Source organism: Rhinatrema bivittatum, chromosome 2, assembly GCF_901001135.1.
Source record: "Rhinatrema bivittatum chromosome 2, aRhiBiv1.1, whole genome shotgun sequence".
NCBI classification, from domain to species: Eukaryota; Metazoa; Chordata; class Amphibia; order Gymnophiona; family Rhinatrematidae; genus Rhinatrema; species Rhinatrema bivittatum.
The window spans coordinates 596,833,970-596,850,464 of NC_042616.1; the positions used below are offsets into that span (position 1 = coordinate 596,833,970).

The following is a 16,495-nucleotide window of genomic DNA, read 5'->3' on the forward strand; positions in this document are numbered from 1 at the left end:
TCAAATACCTCTCTAAAACTAAGCTCTAGAATAGACCAGGGGACTCGCAAGGCAGTGTGAACTCCCACACATGGTCAATAAAGTCTTTACTGAGCTCTGAGAGCTGAATCAGTGTCTGTGCCATCAAATGACGTTATCTACGCATAACAGCTAATTCATCCTGCTTACTAAGAACCCTGTTTGCAGGTTAGCACACTTAATTTATATTACACCAAGTTTCACTTGATGTGTATAGTTATTTGTTGAAGCATGATCATGTCTGAGTTTTCTTTTTGCATTCATTGATTTATATTTTTTAAGGCATGTGATCATAGGTGGTCATAGGGCACCTCCAATATTAAGCAAACTCCTTCACTGTGTCCAGAAAAGGGTAATTTATGTTGGAATGTAGCACCCCACTCATTTTGAAAAGTTGACTCTCGTGCATATAATTCTTTCTTGAAGCAAAGAGCACCCTGTCACATAACATTGGCATATCCATTTTTTATCTGTCTATTTTTTAATTTAGAAGGGGTGTGAGGAACAGCTCCTCGAGGAATGAAATTTAGGTTCAATTATTGAGTCTTTTAACTTGGAATATCAGCAGTGTGTCAATCTAAAGATATCAGAAGGCAGAACAGATAATTTTCTGAGATTTATTTCCCTAATTCCCTCAACTCACAGGGCTGTGGAGTTTGACAATGCTGTGGATATGCTGACAGAAAAAAACATTATAGTGCAGGAGTTCATATTTCTGGGAGAAGGCCGACAGCTGTAAAAGTGATGGGAGTCTATCAGACTGGATATATATATATAGATATAATTTTAATATAGCCCAAGGTAGCCAACAGTTCAAACTTTGCCAGGTCATATGCTTGCCAAGTGATATTTATTTTTTTAATACATTTATTTCAACCATTTCTAACTTATTAGTCCTAAAAAAAACTTGCTCCTAGCAGCAAACAACTAAAACAAATACACAATATTACACACCCATGATTTAAAACCAAATTAGGACCATGGAAATAACAAACTGTGGTCAGCAACAAAGCTTCTCAAGACTGAATAGACACTCAGCTAGTGAGTATAAATGTCAGTATGCATTGCCAGCATCAGATGTCTGTGAAAGTGCAGGGGAGAGCTACAGCCATTTTTTCACCTCTGCTACCATTTTGTTTATGGCAACTCTGAATTGGGTCCACCTCAAATATGAACAGATTTGCCTCACAAACAGCTGCAATGTTTGAATGGCAGAGTTGGTGATAAATGACTTGAGTCTTAGAAGTAGAAATAGGAAGCTAAATTTAACTTGACTATACGTAGATCTTGTGATTAAGTATGAAAAGTTACTGAAAGGAAGCAAAAATAGCATGTTGTATAAGATGCTGTGAATATCATAGAAAATTGACAGGAAATAGAAGCAAAAATTAAGATAAATTAGAGAATAGTCTGCTTTTATATGGAATGGACTCCTCTGACTGGTGTGGCTCATTTGCAGAAGATGCATGTTGTAGCTCCAGATTTTCTACCAGGATGAAGTAGTGTTGCAGACAGTTTCATAATTTGGGCCAAAAATGGTGAATTTCTTCACATTATTTCAAGAGAGGTACCTACACAGCCTAGATGTTAGGAGGGAATCAAGATTTATTTAATTAGGACAAGGATTTTCAAATTATCAAGTAGACTTTTTTTTTTTTTGCTGTTTGAAAGGGCAGTCTCTAAACCACTTTATATTAGTGTTTCTAGGAGACTAATAGTTCTTCAGATGGTTAAGACTCGCTCGTTCGACTACAAATGTGTATACTTTCTGGACAAAGAGAATTGGTCCTATGTTCACACCTTTCAAGGCATTATAGATTAGATATAGATGCTTCATTGGTAAGTTTAAGGAAGATATAGTTTTACTGAACCCTCAAATTACAGGAAGATATAAATAAATGTAGGGAATGTCTGTTAATAAACTTACCTAGGTATCTTGAGAAATATATTTCAAGATTTAATACATTGAATAGTGAGTGTAAGTTTTATAAGCACAAGCTAAATATTATGAAAGAGAACACTTCTGTGCTGTGGCAAATAATTCTGTGAAGATAGGAAAAAGTGTGGTTTGATTTGCCTGGAGATTATTAGAAGAATAAAGGCTAAGGCCAGCACCAAAAATTGCATAATATTAGGAATGGATTATTTGAAGAAGGGGATGTCCTGTAATGATTGTGTACTGAACCCCAGATTTCTCTTTACAAAAGTATTGAAACATATATTTTTCTTGTAGTGGTCAAGTAGGCTCTCGCAGTCCTTCCATGATTACCAACGATACTGAAACCTTAGAAGAATGTATGGTGTGTTCTGATATGAAAAGAGATACTCTGTTTGGACCATGTGGACATATTGCTACTTGCTCTTTGTGCTCTCCACGAGTCAAGAAATGTCTCATATGCAAAGATCAAGTTCAGTCGAGAACAAAGGTATTTTTCTTAGATCTTATTTTTCCTTTTTCTCCAGATATTATGTTTTTGAGATGGCAGGATGAAGAAGAGAGAGATTGCACTCAAAGTATGTTTTACTGTAGGTCAGTCAACCAATGTTATTAACCTGCCATGCAAGGAGGCACGCTAAGTGTGATTCCTTTTACCAGATGTTAAACTTCCTGCAGCACCAAACCAAACAGGCTGATCCTGTCCCCACCTTAAAAAAAAAAAAAAAAAAAAACTTGAGGCCCCAGCCAAACTCCCCCACACTCCTGAACTGCTCAGCTGAAAGAAAGTACAATTGAGTCTTGGGTTCGGGATATCTGGGTCCAGTGGGTTCCCTTCCCCGGTCCTTTTGTCTTTAAGAAATTCAGTCAGCCTGAGCAAACCCCCACTCACCCTCTGGAATCCATTAGTTACCATCCAAACGTTCTAAAGCCCCCCTGTACCCCAGCCCTGCCCCTTCTGATAAGCTATTTCTTCCTCTGACTGAAAGCCGATTGGTCCCTCCACTGTAAAATGTCAGTGAAAGGAACAGTCCCCTTTCAGAATTCTGAAAGGGGATTAGTCCTTTCATTGTCATGTGACAGTGGAGGGAACCACAAGGCAGACAGTGAAGGTGTGTATAAATGAATATCAAGTACTTTTGCTCTACTGAGCATGTGAGCCCCCATCAGTCTTTTTTTCATCTGAGCAACTGCATGGATGTGATCCTCTATCTCTATTTCCTTCTTACAATTATTTTTTCTATATAAAGAGTTGCCTTCCTGCTTTAGCAGTTCCTCCAAACACTTTTCAGTGCTACTTGCTTAAAAAAAATAAAAAAAAAGTCTACTCTCAACATCAAGAAAAATGGCAGTCACAGTAAAGTGGTATTAAAGAAAGATTTCCATTACAGATGGATATGACCTTTGCTACATTTATCTAGGTCTATGTCTTGGTCCATGACCAAGCAAATGGTTATAACTATGGACCAAAGTCCCCAATACACAGAAAACAAGGGCTTATAAAATAGGACTGTGGAAGGCTCATAGAAGTCAGTTGGACCTGCTCCTGAAGCACAGCTTCATCTGCCTCACCAAGGGAATGGGTTTAGCAGAAGCTCCTACAAAATTTCTCTCCGTCATCAGAACAGATAAAATCCTTGGAATTGAATAGACATAGCCAACATGCATTGAAGAAAAAGAGGCACTACTCTGTGGAACGCTCGGAGCACTCTGCATAAAAAAGTGCCATCAGCGTATGATGCATGGAGCATCATCGATACATAGAGTTGCATTGGTGCCATTGATACACAAGTTATTTACACATCGTTCCTCGGTGCCTTTGCAGTTAGAAACATCAATGCATCACAAAAATATAACATAAGAATTGCCATACTGGGTCAGACCAAGGTGTCCATCAAGCCCAGTATCTTGTTTCTAACAGTGGCTAATCCAAGTTGCAAGTACCTGGAAGGATCCCAAATAATAGATATTTCTCATGCTGCTAACATTCAGTGGTAAGTAGTGGCTTTCCCTAAGTGTATTGGGTTAATAGTTTATGGACTTTGTCCAAACCTTTTTTTAAATTCAGCATTGCTGAATGCCTTTACCACATTCTCTGGCAATGAATTCCAGACGTTAATTGTGTATTGAGTGAAAAAGAATTTTCTCAGATTTGTTTTAAATGTGCTATTTACTAACTTCATAGGTGGTATCCTATAATTTTGTATTTTTTGAAGGAATTAATAATCAATTCACATTTAACCATTCTCTTCCACTCTTCCATTTTATAGATCTCTATCATATCCCCCCTCAGCTGTCTCTTCTTCAACTAAACAGCATTAACCTCTTTAGCCTTTCTTCATAAGAGAGCCATTCCATTCCCGTTATCATTTTGTTCACCTTTCTCTGTACCTTTTCCAGTTCAACTTTATCTTTTTTGAGATGCGGCATCCAGAATTGACACAGTACTCTAGGTGTGGTATCACCTTGGAGCGATGCAGAGGTATTATGACATTCTCTATTTTATTCTCCATTCCTTTCCTAATAATTCTTAACATTGTTTGCTTTTTTGACTGCTGCCACATGGTGAGCTGAGGATTTCAAAGTATTGTTCACATTGCCACCCAGATCCCTTTCCTAATATGGAACTTAACGTCAAAGTGATGCACATAGGTTACTTTTCCCTATGTGTATCACTTTGCACTTGTCCACATTAAATTTCATCTGCCATTTGGATGCCTAGTCTCCCATTCTCAGAAGGTCCTTCTGCAAATTCTCACACTCTACTTGTGATTTAATAACTTGGGCTGTAATTTATCCCTATAACAATTGTATGTGTGTCATTCAAATCAGTTTACAGGGTCAGAGGGAGATATGCTGCCACTTCCTCCACCAGTTACCAGGTCAGTCTCACCATGGAAATGACTAGACCAAGGACTGCATCTAGAAACATCAGATCCCATCTACTCTCTTGTACCTCTTATTTCTAACTGATCTCCATCTCAAATTTTACAGAAGACATTCCATTTCAGAAGAGGATGTTCCACCACCCATGCCGGGTCAGAGGGCATGCCAGCTGCTTGACCAAGTAGTGGATTTAGTGAAAGATTTTTTTACCTCTTTGATGGCTAAATAAGAGGGTACCATCCAACATCTCCTTTCGAGAATTTCAAACTATTCCCACTAAAAGGAGTCCTGTCTGCAGTTGACACTTATGTCATCGGAACTCCTGTAAGGAAGTTGTACCCATGGCTTTCCCACGCAGTTGACTCTAGTCACTTAGAGGATGCCCACCCAGCCCTTCTAAGGTAATCAAAGACCCCCCCTCCCCCCCCACCCCGGTCTCAGTTTCCCTTTTCATTACTGGAGTCTTGGATTAGCATTCCCTCACTGCTGGGAACTGAAGAGGGTTCAACAGGGATAACATCTGACCCCTTTCCAGAATTTCCAGATCTTCCTAGATCTTTCCTACTCAAAATTTTTAGACCAGTTGGGGAAAGTCCTTGCTCTAAACACTCATAAGACCAAAGATCCTCATAAAAATGTTATGGTCTCCTCTGAATTCTGAAAATGCCAGCAGCTCTTCCAATCCATCAAATCCTGCAAGAATTACAAATGAGAATGTGTGAAAATCTGGTACCTGCTTCTCAGTATCAAGAAAACTACCCAAGGGTAGAGAAACCTCTATGGTTTGGAATTGGGCAACTACTCCATCAATCTGTAGTAGTAGAATCTGCTTTAAAGAAAGCAAAGAAAACCAAGATATGCTCAAATACTCTGCTAGGGTAGGATCCACAGCTTCTAGACAATTTTGGGAAAAAGTGTTGCAAAACCTCATGCTATAACTGCAAGGATTTCTAACAACCAATTCTACATCGTCCAATATTTACATAACTATCATACAAAAGCTAAAGCCCTTTCTTCCAGCTGGAGATGGTAGCATTGCATTCCCTCAACTACTTTTAGATGCTGAAGAATGCATACACTGCCTGATTCATTTCATATATGAGTCATTCAACACTACTGCACCCTCTTCTTCAGCCTCCATAGGAACATTCCACGTGGCTTGGGTCATAGCCAGTAGCTTTTGTGATAATATCTATGAAAAATTGGCAGATATGCCCTGCCTCGGTGACAAAACTCTTCAGTATAAAGCTCAAGGAAATAGTGGTGCAAATCAAGGAACAAAACAGAGAAATTCAGTCCTCCTCTGAAGGAGGAAAGCAACAACCTTCTTCAAAATATCTTTACTATTCTATAAAAGGTCATACTTTCAGAGACTCCCCTTTGGCAGTTGTAATGTTTCCAGATGCCACCTCTGCTTCTGCACCACCATCAACTTCTGTCTCATTCAAGACAACGTGAACGCTGTTAGCATAAGAACATAAGAAAATGCCATACTGGGTCAGACCAAGGGTCAGACCAAGGGTCCATCAAGCCCAGCATCCTGTTTCCAACAGTGGCCAATCCAGGCCATAAGAACCTGGCAAGTACCCAAGCTATTAAACACATACTTTGGGAGAAATTCAAGATGAATCCTTTCCTTTATCCAGCAAAGGGAATGGATGTATGCTCTGGATTTAAAGAATGCATATTCTCCCTCCTACTGACATTACCTGAGCTTTATAATGATTTCCATCCACTACCAGTACAAAGTGCTCCCCTTTGGCCTGTCGTCAACACCAAGGATTTTCATGAAGTACCTAGCTGCGACGACAGGGCATTCAAGTATTCCTGTCTGCACTACTGGCTGGTGATGGCGACTTCTCAGGAAATCATGCTAACCTCATTGCAAACATCAATACACTTCCTAATAAAATTCAAGAAATCGATTCTAATTCCCACTCAGAGAATCAAATTAATTGAAGTATGGATAGATTCTCTACAAAAAAAAAAAACAGCATGGAAGACGGTCTATCAGAGTCAGTAGACAAACAAAAAACACCTTAAATTAAAAACATATGGAGAACAATCAGAATGTCTGGACAATAAATAAAAATAAAATCAATAGAGGACATAATAAAAGAAGATGAACTTCAAACACAACCAGCTTAATAACATGTATAAATCAACTGTTGAACAAAAAAATCTGAAATAAAAAAAAAATTGCGCAGATATATGTAGAACAAGGACAACATAAAGTTGAACAAAATCATGCTAAAAACATAACTAATCCAAGAATAGTCATTGTACTGCTATATAGATATAGCATATAAATAAAAGTAAATATAAAAAGATGCAACCATTATGTAAAAATATAAATTAATTGCTTGTCTAAGAATATAATTGATTTCTGGTCATGCTCTGAGCTGATCAGACGTATGAGGCTGAGCTCCTGCGGGCCTTCATACATTTTTTGAGTTTTATCCTGAAAGTCTCTCTTCAATCTCTAACCGCTGCAATGAGCAAGGACCTCTCGCAGGGTTCTATATCTGCATGATCGAAACCCCTAAAGAAGACCGCAAGGGAAAAATCACCGGAGCGCAACAACGAGCCTATGGTGCCTGACCTAGACAGTGAGATATAGGAGATATCTGTATCCCTTGGGAAAAACTCTAACAAGGTCGAAAGCCTCCTAGAAGTCTTTACTGCAAAGACTTTCTCGCGCCTACACACCTGATTGGGGGTGGTTTTTAAGGTAGCCCAGCTTGTAAACACTGTGCAAGACCATGCAGGAAGGTTGGATGAGGCTGAAACTTGGATCTCCGAAGTGGAAGATTCATTAACATCTTTGAGTGCTAAAGTTGAAAAGCTGGAGCGGCAGCAGGCCTTTGTCGTCCAAAAAACAGTCTACTTAGAAAATCAGTCACGGTGCAATATCAGAATCAACTTCCTGGAAAAAGCTGAAGGCTGCGATGCTGTTACCTTTGTCGCAAGATGGGTGCTCCAGCTGCTTAAAATGGCGCTCAAAGTGGATCGTGCCCATCGCATAACTGCCCTTGCACCAATGCGAGGAAAACCGCTGCTTGCCCTAATAGTATGTCTTCACAGTTTTCAAGACAAGCAACGGATCTTATCAACAGCTAGAGATGCAGGTCCTTTATCTTATGCCGAGACAAGAATAATGATCTTCGCTGAATTCTCCCCGAAGTAGCAAAAGCGGTGGCGGGCTTTTGGGCCTGTGAAGTGGAAATTAGGCCTACCTACCCGGCCAAGCTTAAGGTCACCGTGGACAATAAGGCTGTAATTTGTGCTAACTTGAAGGAAGTGCAATAGTTCTTGGCAGACATTAAATAGCGCCCTAATCCGCCAGATACGCCATGATGTTGGTTTGCTAATTCCCAGAGTAAGCATATAACAGCAATTAATTTATAATAGCGGTCAAAACTTGCCGAAAAGGCTAAATAACTTTAAAAAAAAAAAAAAAAGGGGGGGGGGGAGGGAGTATTGATGGAACCGCATTCTTACTTACATACAGGACACCATATAAGCTAACATCAATGCATCCCTCTCAAGACTGGTCATGACATACCGGAAGGTTTAAAAGGCTAATATTGGCACCAAAAGTTTTAACAGACCACAACATAAGAATAAAAAATTATATAAAACAAAAATAGGGCCATTAAAAACATTTTTTTTTATTTCTGACTTTTTTGTTTAACAATTGATTTATACATGTTGTTAGGCTGGTTGTGTTTTTTATTTTCTTATGTTGTCTATGGAAATTTTTTTATATTTTTTATATTGTAGTGGCCCATCTTTGAACTGGTTCTATCTTTATTCTTCAGAGCTGAACAATACTGGAGATGGAATTTCACCAGTTACTTACACAAGGGCAATATTCTGTTTTTCCCGCTAATGATACCTCTGTTCCTTCATTTTCCCTGTTCCTTCATTACATTGTGTCAACCTACAGAACATCTGAGAATACTGTTTCTTTCCTATTTATCAGTTGTCAGATTTTCACCTAATAAATCCTTTTTTTGTTGCACCACAGATGCATGATTTGATACTTTATTCATTGAAGCACAGTTTTCAAACTCTGTCATCCTTCCTGGTATTTTGAAGTACTCTTTCATAAGAAATGCCATGCCGGATGAGACCAAAGTCTATCAGGCCCAGCATTCCGTCTCCAACAGTGGCCAGATTAGGGTCACAAGTACCTATCAAATCCCCAATAGTTAATCTGTTTCTTGTATCACACTCCCAGGGATAAGTGCTGGCTTCCCAAGTCTGCTTGGCTAATAACTGTTTATGGACTTTTCCTTCAGGAGCTTGTCCAGTTCTCTTTTGAACCTCATTATGTTATTTGCCTTGACCACATCCTCTGGCAGTAGGTTCCATAGTGTGGTTGTGCACTGAGTGAAAAAATACTTCCTACAGTTTGTTTTAAATCTGCCAGTTGCTAGTTTTATAGCGTGCCCCCTAGTCCTAGTGTTATTTGAATGGGTAAATAACCATTCTGTATTTACCTGTTCCACCCCATTCATGATTTTATAAATTTCAATCATATCTCCTCTGTCGTCTTGCTTCCAAACTAAAGAGCCCTAAACTGTTAGCCTTTCTTCATAAGGGAGCTTTTCCACCCCCTTTATCATTTTTGTCACCCATTTCTGTACCTGTTGTATGTTCGCTATTTCTTTCTTGAGATGGAGCAACCAGAACTTCACTTTGTACCATGGATCTGTACAAAGGTATTATTATAATTGTGTTCTCTTCCTGTCCAAATAATTCCTAACATCTAGTTGCCTTTTTTTTTTTTTTTAAGAACTCTTTATTTTGACAGTTTCAAGTCATACAACATGAAACACATCAAAAGAAACCTTTTCCATGTCATATAGGAAAAGTACATATAAAAGTACTTTTGAATCAATACAGTCAGCATATCAGGAATTTCTACAATATGTATTATCCATTAACATACAGGTATATTGTAGGACAACAGGCTAGGTTAATATTGGGCCCCAAATGACAAGATATTTAGCCTGCTCATTTTTAAGGTCATAATGTAACATTTTAATATCTGCTATATCTCTGATTTGCGAATGCCAGTACTCAATGCACCTAATTGCCTTTTTGACTGCTGCTGCTGCATACTGAGCTGAAAATTTCAAGGTATTATCCACAAGAACTCCAAGGTTCTATTCCTCGGTGGTGACTCCTAACACAGAACCCAGCATCATGTACTTGTAGGTGGGATTGTTTTTCCTTCCGTGCATTACATTAGAACATAAGAACATGCCATACTGGGTCAGACCAAGGGTCCATCAAGCCCAGCATCCTGTTTCCAACAGTGGCCAATCCAAGCCATAAGAACCTGGCAAGTACCCAAAAACTAAGTCTATTCCATGTTACCATTGCTAGTAATAGCAGAGGCTATTTTCTAAGTCAACTCAATTAATAGCAGGTAATGGACTTCTCCTCCAAGAACTTATCCAATCCTTTTTTAAACACAGCTATAGTAACTGCACTAACCAAATCATCTGGCAACAAATTCCAGAGTTTAATTGTGCATTGAGTGAAAAAGAACTTTCTCTGATTAGTTTTAAATGTGCCACACGCTAACTTCATGGAATGCCCCCTAGTCTTTCTATTATCCGATATTGTACAGTAACTGAGAGACAGTCTACCCGTTCTAGACCTTTCATGATTTTAAACATCTCTATCATATCCCCCCTCAGCCATCTCTTCTCCAAGCTGAAAAGTCCTAACCTCTTTAGTCTTTCCTCTTAGGGGAGCTGTTCCATTCCCCTTATCATTTTGGTAGCCCTTCTCTGTACCTTCTCCATTGCATTGCACTTGTCCACATTGCATTGCACTTGTCCACATTACATTGCATCTGCCATTTAGAAGCCCTGTCTCCTAGTCTCACACGGTCCTTCTGCACTTCTTCACAATCACTGACATTTTAATGACTCAAAATTTGTGTTATCTGCAAATTTGGTCACCTCACTCATCATTCCTCTCTCCATATCATTCTCCAGGTCTCCATACAGACCCCTGCACCCTCCCAAAGAATTTACCCTATTGCATATTTTTGTATCTGGAAAGAAACACATTTTTCCCTCAAGGCCCTTTGCAATAGTGCTAATAAAGAAATAGAAAAATAACTGCCTCTTACACCATCTTGAGGTACTCCACTGGTTCTGTGTCAAAATGGATTCCATTGTGCCCCCTGCCTACCACTTTGAGTTCTGTTGTTCAACCACTTACCCAATTAACAGCTTTCTTTTCTGCTTCTGCACTGGCTGGAATTGGACAGAGTGAAAGGAAATCATGTGATACAGGCTGGCTTCCATGATCTTCATAGGAGGAAAAGAAAATAGAAAATATGTTTTTCCTCCCATAGGAAATAATGAAATTATGTAGACAAAAGGGAAGTGGACTAGACTTAAATGTGCGCTAAGCTGGAGAAAATATATTTGGGATAGAGGCTTTAATGAGGTAAATAAGCCTGTAGGTGTTTGAATAAGCTTTTGGGCAACAGAATAGAGACAGAGAGGAGCCTGACAATGGAAGGACTTCATTGCCTTCATGCTTTATATATTTTTATTTAGGCCCTTAATGATCAACTTTGGAAGAGTTTGAACAAGCACCAAATAGCCAAGAATCCCCTTTTTAGGACACTAGATATTTGAGGAAAGCTCATATTTGGCCACCATTTGCCTCCTGCAGGCCAAATAAGCTAAAGATTGATCAACTTCTACAGCCAGTCAGAATGCTAATGTTGCTGTGATGTACACTTCATGTCTTTCTGTTTTTATCTGTTTTTTCTCACTACTAACAATCCTTTTATGCTGTTTTGTAGATTGAAGAGTGTGTTGTATGCTCGGACAAGAAGGCAGCTGTACTGTTTCAGCCTTGTGGTCATATGTGTGCTTGTGAAAGTAAGTAAAATTGGAAGCTAAGCTTATTATGTAGATGTTAAGGTATAGAATATAAATTTTCTTTTTTTTTTTTTAATAAATTTTCTGTTGGGACAAATTTATTTCTATATCTTATATATAAATTATACAGACAATTAAAACCTGTGTGTCATATATCAAGGATAGGTTTACTGATATATTCACATCGACCAAGCCTATCAGCTAATTCAGCTTTTTAGTGGGTAAACCTGATAAATGTACATTTCTGTTGAAGCATAATGTATTTCCCTAAAATAAGAGCTGTTGAGTCCTACATGTAGTTTCATCTATCTGCAACACCAGTTGATAACCTAAATTCTATTGCTTGGGTATTGACCAAAGTTCATATGTTTTGCATACTTTAAACCTTTGTTTTTTAAAACATGGTTTCCTGCTCCTATTTTTATTTATCTTACCCCTAGATTCATCAAAATGTGTTAACGCATTAATGCCTACATTAAGAAAAAGGGGCATGTTTAGGGAAATTTTAGAATTACCGCACCTCGCGGTAACTTACCGCTTCGCATCGGTACTGTCGCGTGGTGCAGTAAACTTATTGCACCCTGCGATAATCCCTATTTTTTGCATCTTGCGCTGAGAGAGAGAGAGAGCGCGAGCCTATATACAAAGCCTTCATATTAGTCACATATTTATATATCTATAGAAGGGCCATCTAATAAGTCGAGGTGTAAGGTGTTGGTGGGGGGTTTAAGGGCCAGTTTCTCATGTTGAGTGAGATGTACGAACAGCACAGTACACCTTGGTGAAGATTTGATGTCATGGGGAATGAGGAAAGTCTCACAAAGATGAAATTTTGTACTATGTTCTCTCACCCTAGCTTGATGGTACCCTGTTATAGAGTCCATCAAGCTAGGGTGAGAGAACATAGTACAAAATTTCATCTTTGTGAGACTTTCCTCATTCCCCATGACATCAAATCTTCACCAAGGTGTACTGTGCTGTTCGCATGTCTCACTCCTACATGAGAAATGTGCCCCTAAACCATCACCAACATCATCTCGACCTATTAGATGGCTCTCCTATAGAGCTATAAATAGTTGCACACTGTGAAGCCCACCCTAGAGTCGCTCGTGCTCTCTCTCTCTCTCTCTACTTCTCCCTTTCCAAGCCCAGAAATGACTCCATCTGCATGGGAGGCTCCGGATTTAATTAACTCCAGTGAATTCTCCCCAACACATGGTGCCATTTTGATTTACAGCAGTTCAATTAGCTTACAGAGTAGGGCGACCAAAATGATAAAGGGCATGGAATCGCTCACCTATGAGGAAAGGCTTAAGAGGTTAGAGTTGTTCAGCTTGGAGAAAAGACTGCTGAGGGGGGATATGAGAGAAGTCTACAAAATCATGAAAGGACTTCAATGGGTAAATGTGACTCAATTATTTACTCTTTCGGATAATACAAGGACTAGGGGGGCACTCAATGAAGTTAGCAAGTAACATTTATAACAAATCAGAGGAATTTCTTTTTCATGCAATGCACAATTAAGCTCTGGAATTCATTGCCAGAGAATGTGGTTAAGGCAGTTACTGTAGCAGGATTTAAAAAAAGATTTGGATAAGTTCCTGAAGGAGAAGTCCATAAACTGTTATTAATCAATAAGGAATAACCATTGCTTGTTGCCAGCATTAGCAGCATGGGATCTATTTAATGTTTGGTTACTTGCCAGGTACTTGTAACTTGGATTAGCCACTGTTGGAAACAGGATTCTGGGCTTGATGGACCCTTGATCTGTCCCAGTATGGCATATCTTGCGTTCACTTATTATTCACTCCTCACATCTAGGAAGTCTTGCGGAGGTTCTAAACAGATGCTTGTCCTATTTAGGAGACACATTCCAGGGTCTTCCCAGCTCAGATATCAGAGTGATAAGCCTTACCAGTGCAAGTAAATATATTCTAAGCCATTTACTGCCCAGATCAAAGCTGGGTTGGTTTTTTGACTGGATCCAGATGAGATGAGTCTTCCTAAACAGATTTCAAAGCTTTTTCTTGTTGAAGGAGAGGCTAAGGTTTTTTTCACAGGCTGTTAATCTAGTGTAAAATTTGCCGAGTTTTGAGGGAAGGATACTGATTGTTTCTTGTGTAAATCCTACCAAGTTGCTCTCTCTTAAAAAGAATTCATGCCTATACTTGCCAGGATATACTGAGGATAGAAGTCTCTTCTTTAGAGGTGTATGTATTTGAACCTTTCTTATTGAAAGAAAAGGGGAAAGATGTTACTTTGTGTATTTCTTGGTTCCTAAGAAATCAGAGGGATTCGGTTCTATCCTAGACCTGAGGAATCTGACCCTCTGTCTAAAGAAGAAAATGTTCAGAATGACTTCCCTAGGCACCATTTTTCCCCTCCTAGATCAAGAAGACTGACTATTCTCAGGACTTCAAGGAAATCTACACCCATCTAAAAGATCCATTCCAGTTGCAGGAGGTCTCAGATATATTGTAGGTGTTTAGCATTTTTAATACCATATTCTAATTTTTGGCTTGGTTTTGCTTTATCAATTGTTCACCAAATGCCTTGCAGTAGTTTGATATATGCAGAGACTAGGTCCTTGGTCAAGGGCACATCTCAAGTAGCAACAAAGATTATTGCTAATCACAATGCAGATGCTGGCATTGTGAGGACTGGCAATCAGTTTTGTGAAGTTCCATCTCTGTTCAGTGCTCCAGTTGAAATTTTTTAGATCTGTTAGGATTTTGCCTGAATAATATATATTTCCCTAAATAGAGAATCCAAGACTTCATGGCCTCAGCAGGTAAAAAAAATGCAAAGTAAGCAGACATTAGCATTATCCCAGGACAAGCAGGATGCTAGTCCTCACATATGGGTGACGTCACTGACGGAGCCCTATTGCGGGAAAACTTCTGTCAAAGTTTTTAGAAACTTTTGACTGGCACTGTGAGGCCACTGAGCATGCCCAGCATGCCATGATATTGTCTTCCACAGGGGTCTCAGTCTAGTCTTCGTTTTTCCGTGCTGCTATACGCATCGCGGACATCGGAGCCCTCTGAGATTTACTCAGTTCTGACTGAAAAGTCATTGTTTGAAAATTTTCTCTCCCTCACGGGATCTCACTCTCTTTCTATCTCACCGGCTGGTGAGATATTTTTCAGCGTTTATAACTCAAAATGCTAATAATTTTTTCTCTCATTCATCGACGGCTGTCTATATCACCATGGCCTCAGGCTTCAAAAAATGCCCGGCCTATAATCGGACCATGTTAGTCACAGACCCGCATCTAGAATGCGTTGTCTGTTTAGGTGAAAACCACGATATTTCTTCCTGTCTGCAATGTCAGGAAATGACACCGAAAGGAAGAAAACTTCGGCAGGAAAAAATTGATCAACTTTTTCACCTGCAACTTATTCCTTCACCGTCTACTTCATCAAAATCTTTACCGGCGACAGCTACCAAGAAAATTCCTTGAAAAAACGTCGACTGGATGGTTCTGGGGACAAAACCTCGCCAACACAGTCGATGGTATCGGTGCGATCGGAGACCGAGGTAAGTCCTAAACATAAACATAGGCATCGTCATGCCTCGACATCGCCGTCACTTCCCTCCCAGGAGGAACCGACCGAAAAGTGGCCGAAGCACAAACACACCTCGCCGTCGCCTAGGCCTCCCTTGGTGGAACCTACGCCATCGCAGGTAATACTCTCTCCGCCTACACCGGTGCCTAGTACACCTAGTACCACAAGACTTGATGGCATTCATCAAAGAAGCGGTACTGCCAATGCCGGTGACCTCCTCTCTACCTGGAACGTCACCGATGCCGGTAAAACCGATACCGATGACAGCTTTAGTACCGGCGATGACGCCAATGCCACTGCTGGGCAAGGTCATCCGCAAGATAGCACATCACAGGGGACTAGTTCTACCAGTGGCCCCAGATTGGCCAAGACGCCCATGGTACGCAGACATGCAAAGACTCTTTGCGGGGAGCCCTCTGTGCCTTACTCCACACAGGGACCTTCTCTGGCAGGGCCTGATTCTTCACGAAGATCCGTCTCGATTCTCTCTTACAATCTGGCCCTTGAGAGGACTCGCCTGAAGAAGCGCAGTTACTCAAAGGCCTTGATTAACACCCTATTCCGTGCATGCAAGTTCTCAACATCCCTGTCATGCATACGGATCTGGAGAATATTCGAAGCCTGGTGTGAGGACCGCAGGACATGATTCTGGAGTTCCTACAGGACGGTATGAAGATGGGGTTGTCACTCAACTCCCTCAAGGTCCAAGTAGCCGCACTGTCCTGCTTCAGAGCCTAAGTGGATGGTATCCGGCTATCAACTCATCCAGATTTGTCCCGCTTTCTGAAAGGGGTTAAACAACTCCGGCTACCCCTAAAGTGGTTGGTGCCCCTATGGAATCTCAATCTAGTATTAGACTTCCTAGCAGGGGCTTCCTTCAGACCAACTCGAGGTCTGTCACTATGCCTCTTAACATTGAAGACGGTATTCCTGGTGGCAATATGTTCAGCTCATTGAGTCTCCGAACTACAGGCACTATCTTGTCGGGAACTGTTCCTTAGGTTCACTCCTGGAACCATACAGCTGCGCATTGTCCTGTCCTTCCCACCGAAATTGGTCTTCAAGTTTCATTTGAACCAGCCATCTCCCTACCATCTCCGTATGAGCATAAGGACTCTGAAGACTCCCGCCTTCTTCGCCATCTAAATGTCGGCAGACTCCTAGTG

At 40.2% G+C, this 16,495-nt stretch overlaps 1 protein-coding gene across 2 annotated transcripts in view; it reads left to right on the top strand.

The window, feature by feature from the left end:
• Nucleotides 1-16,495, top strand: part of MIB1 (mindbomb E3 ubiquitin protein ligase 1) — a 331,151-nt gene that overhangs the window by 292,015 nt on the left and 22,641 nt on the right. For both annotated transcript variants that reach the window (XM_029591112.1, XM_029591111.1), the window contains exons 17-18: nucleotides 2,252-2,444; nucleotides 11,682-11,760. In XM_029591112.1, the coding sequence (XP_029446972.1) occupies nucleotides 2,252-2,444; nucleotides 11,682-11,760 (272 nt within the window). The remainder of the gene's footprint in view (nucleotides 1-2,251; nucleotides 2,445-11,681; nucleotides 11,761-16,495) is intronic.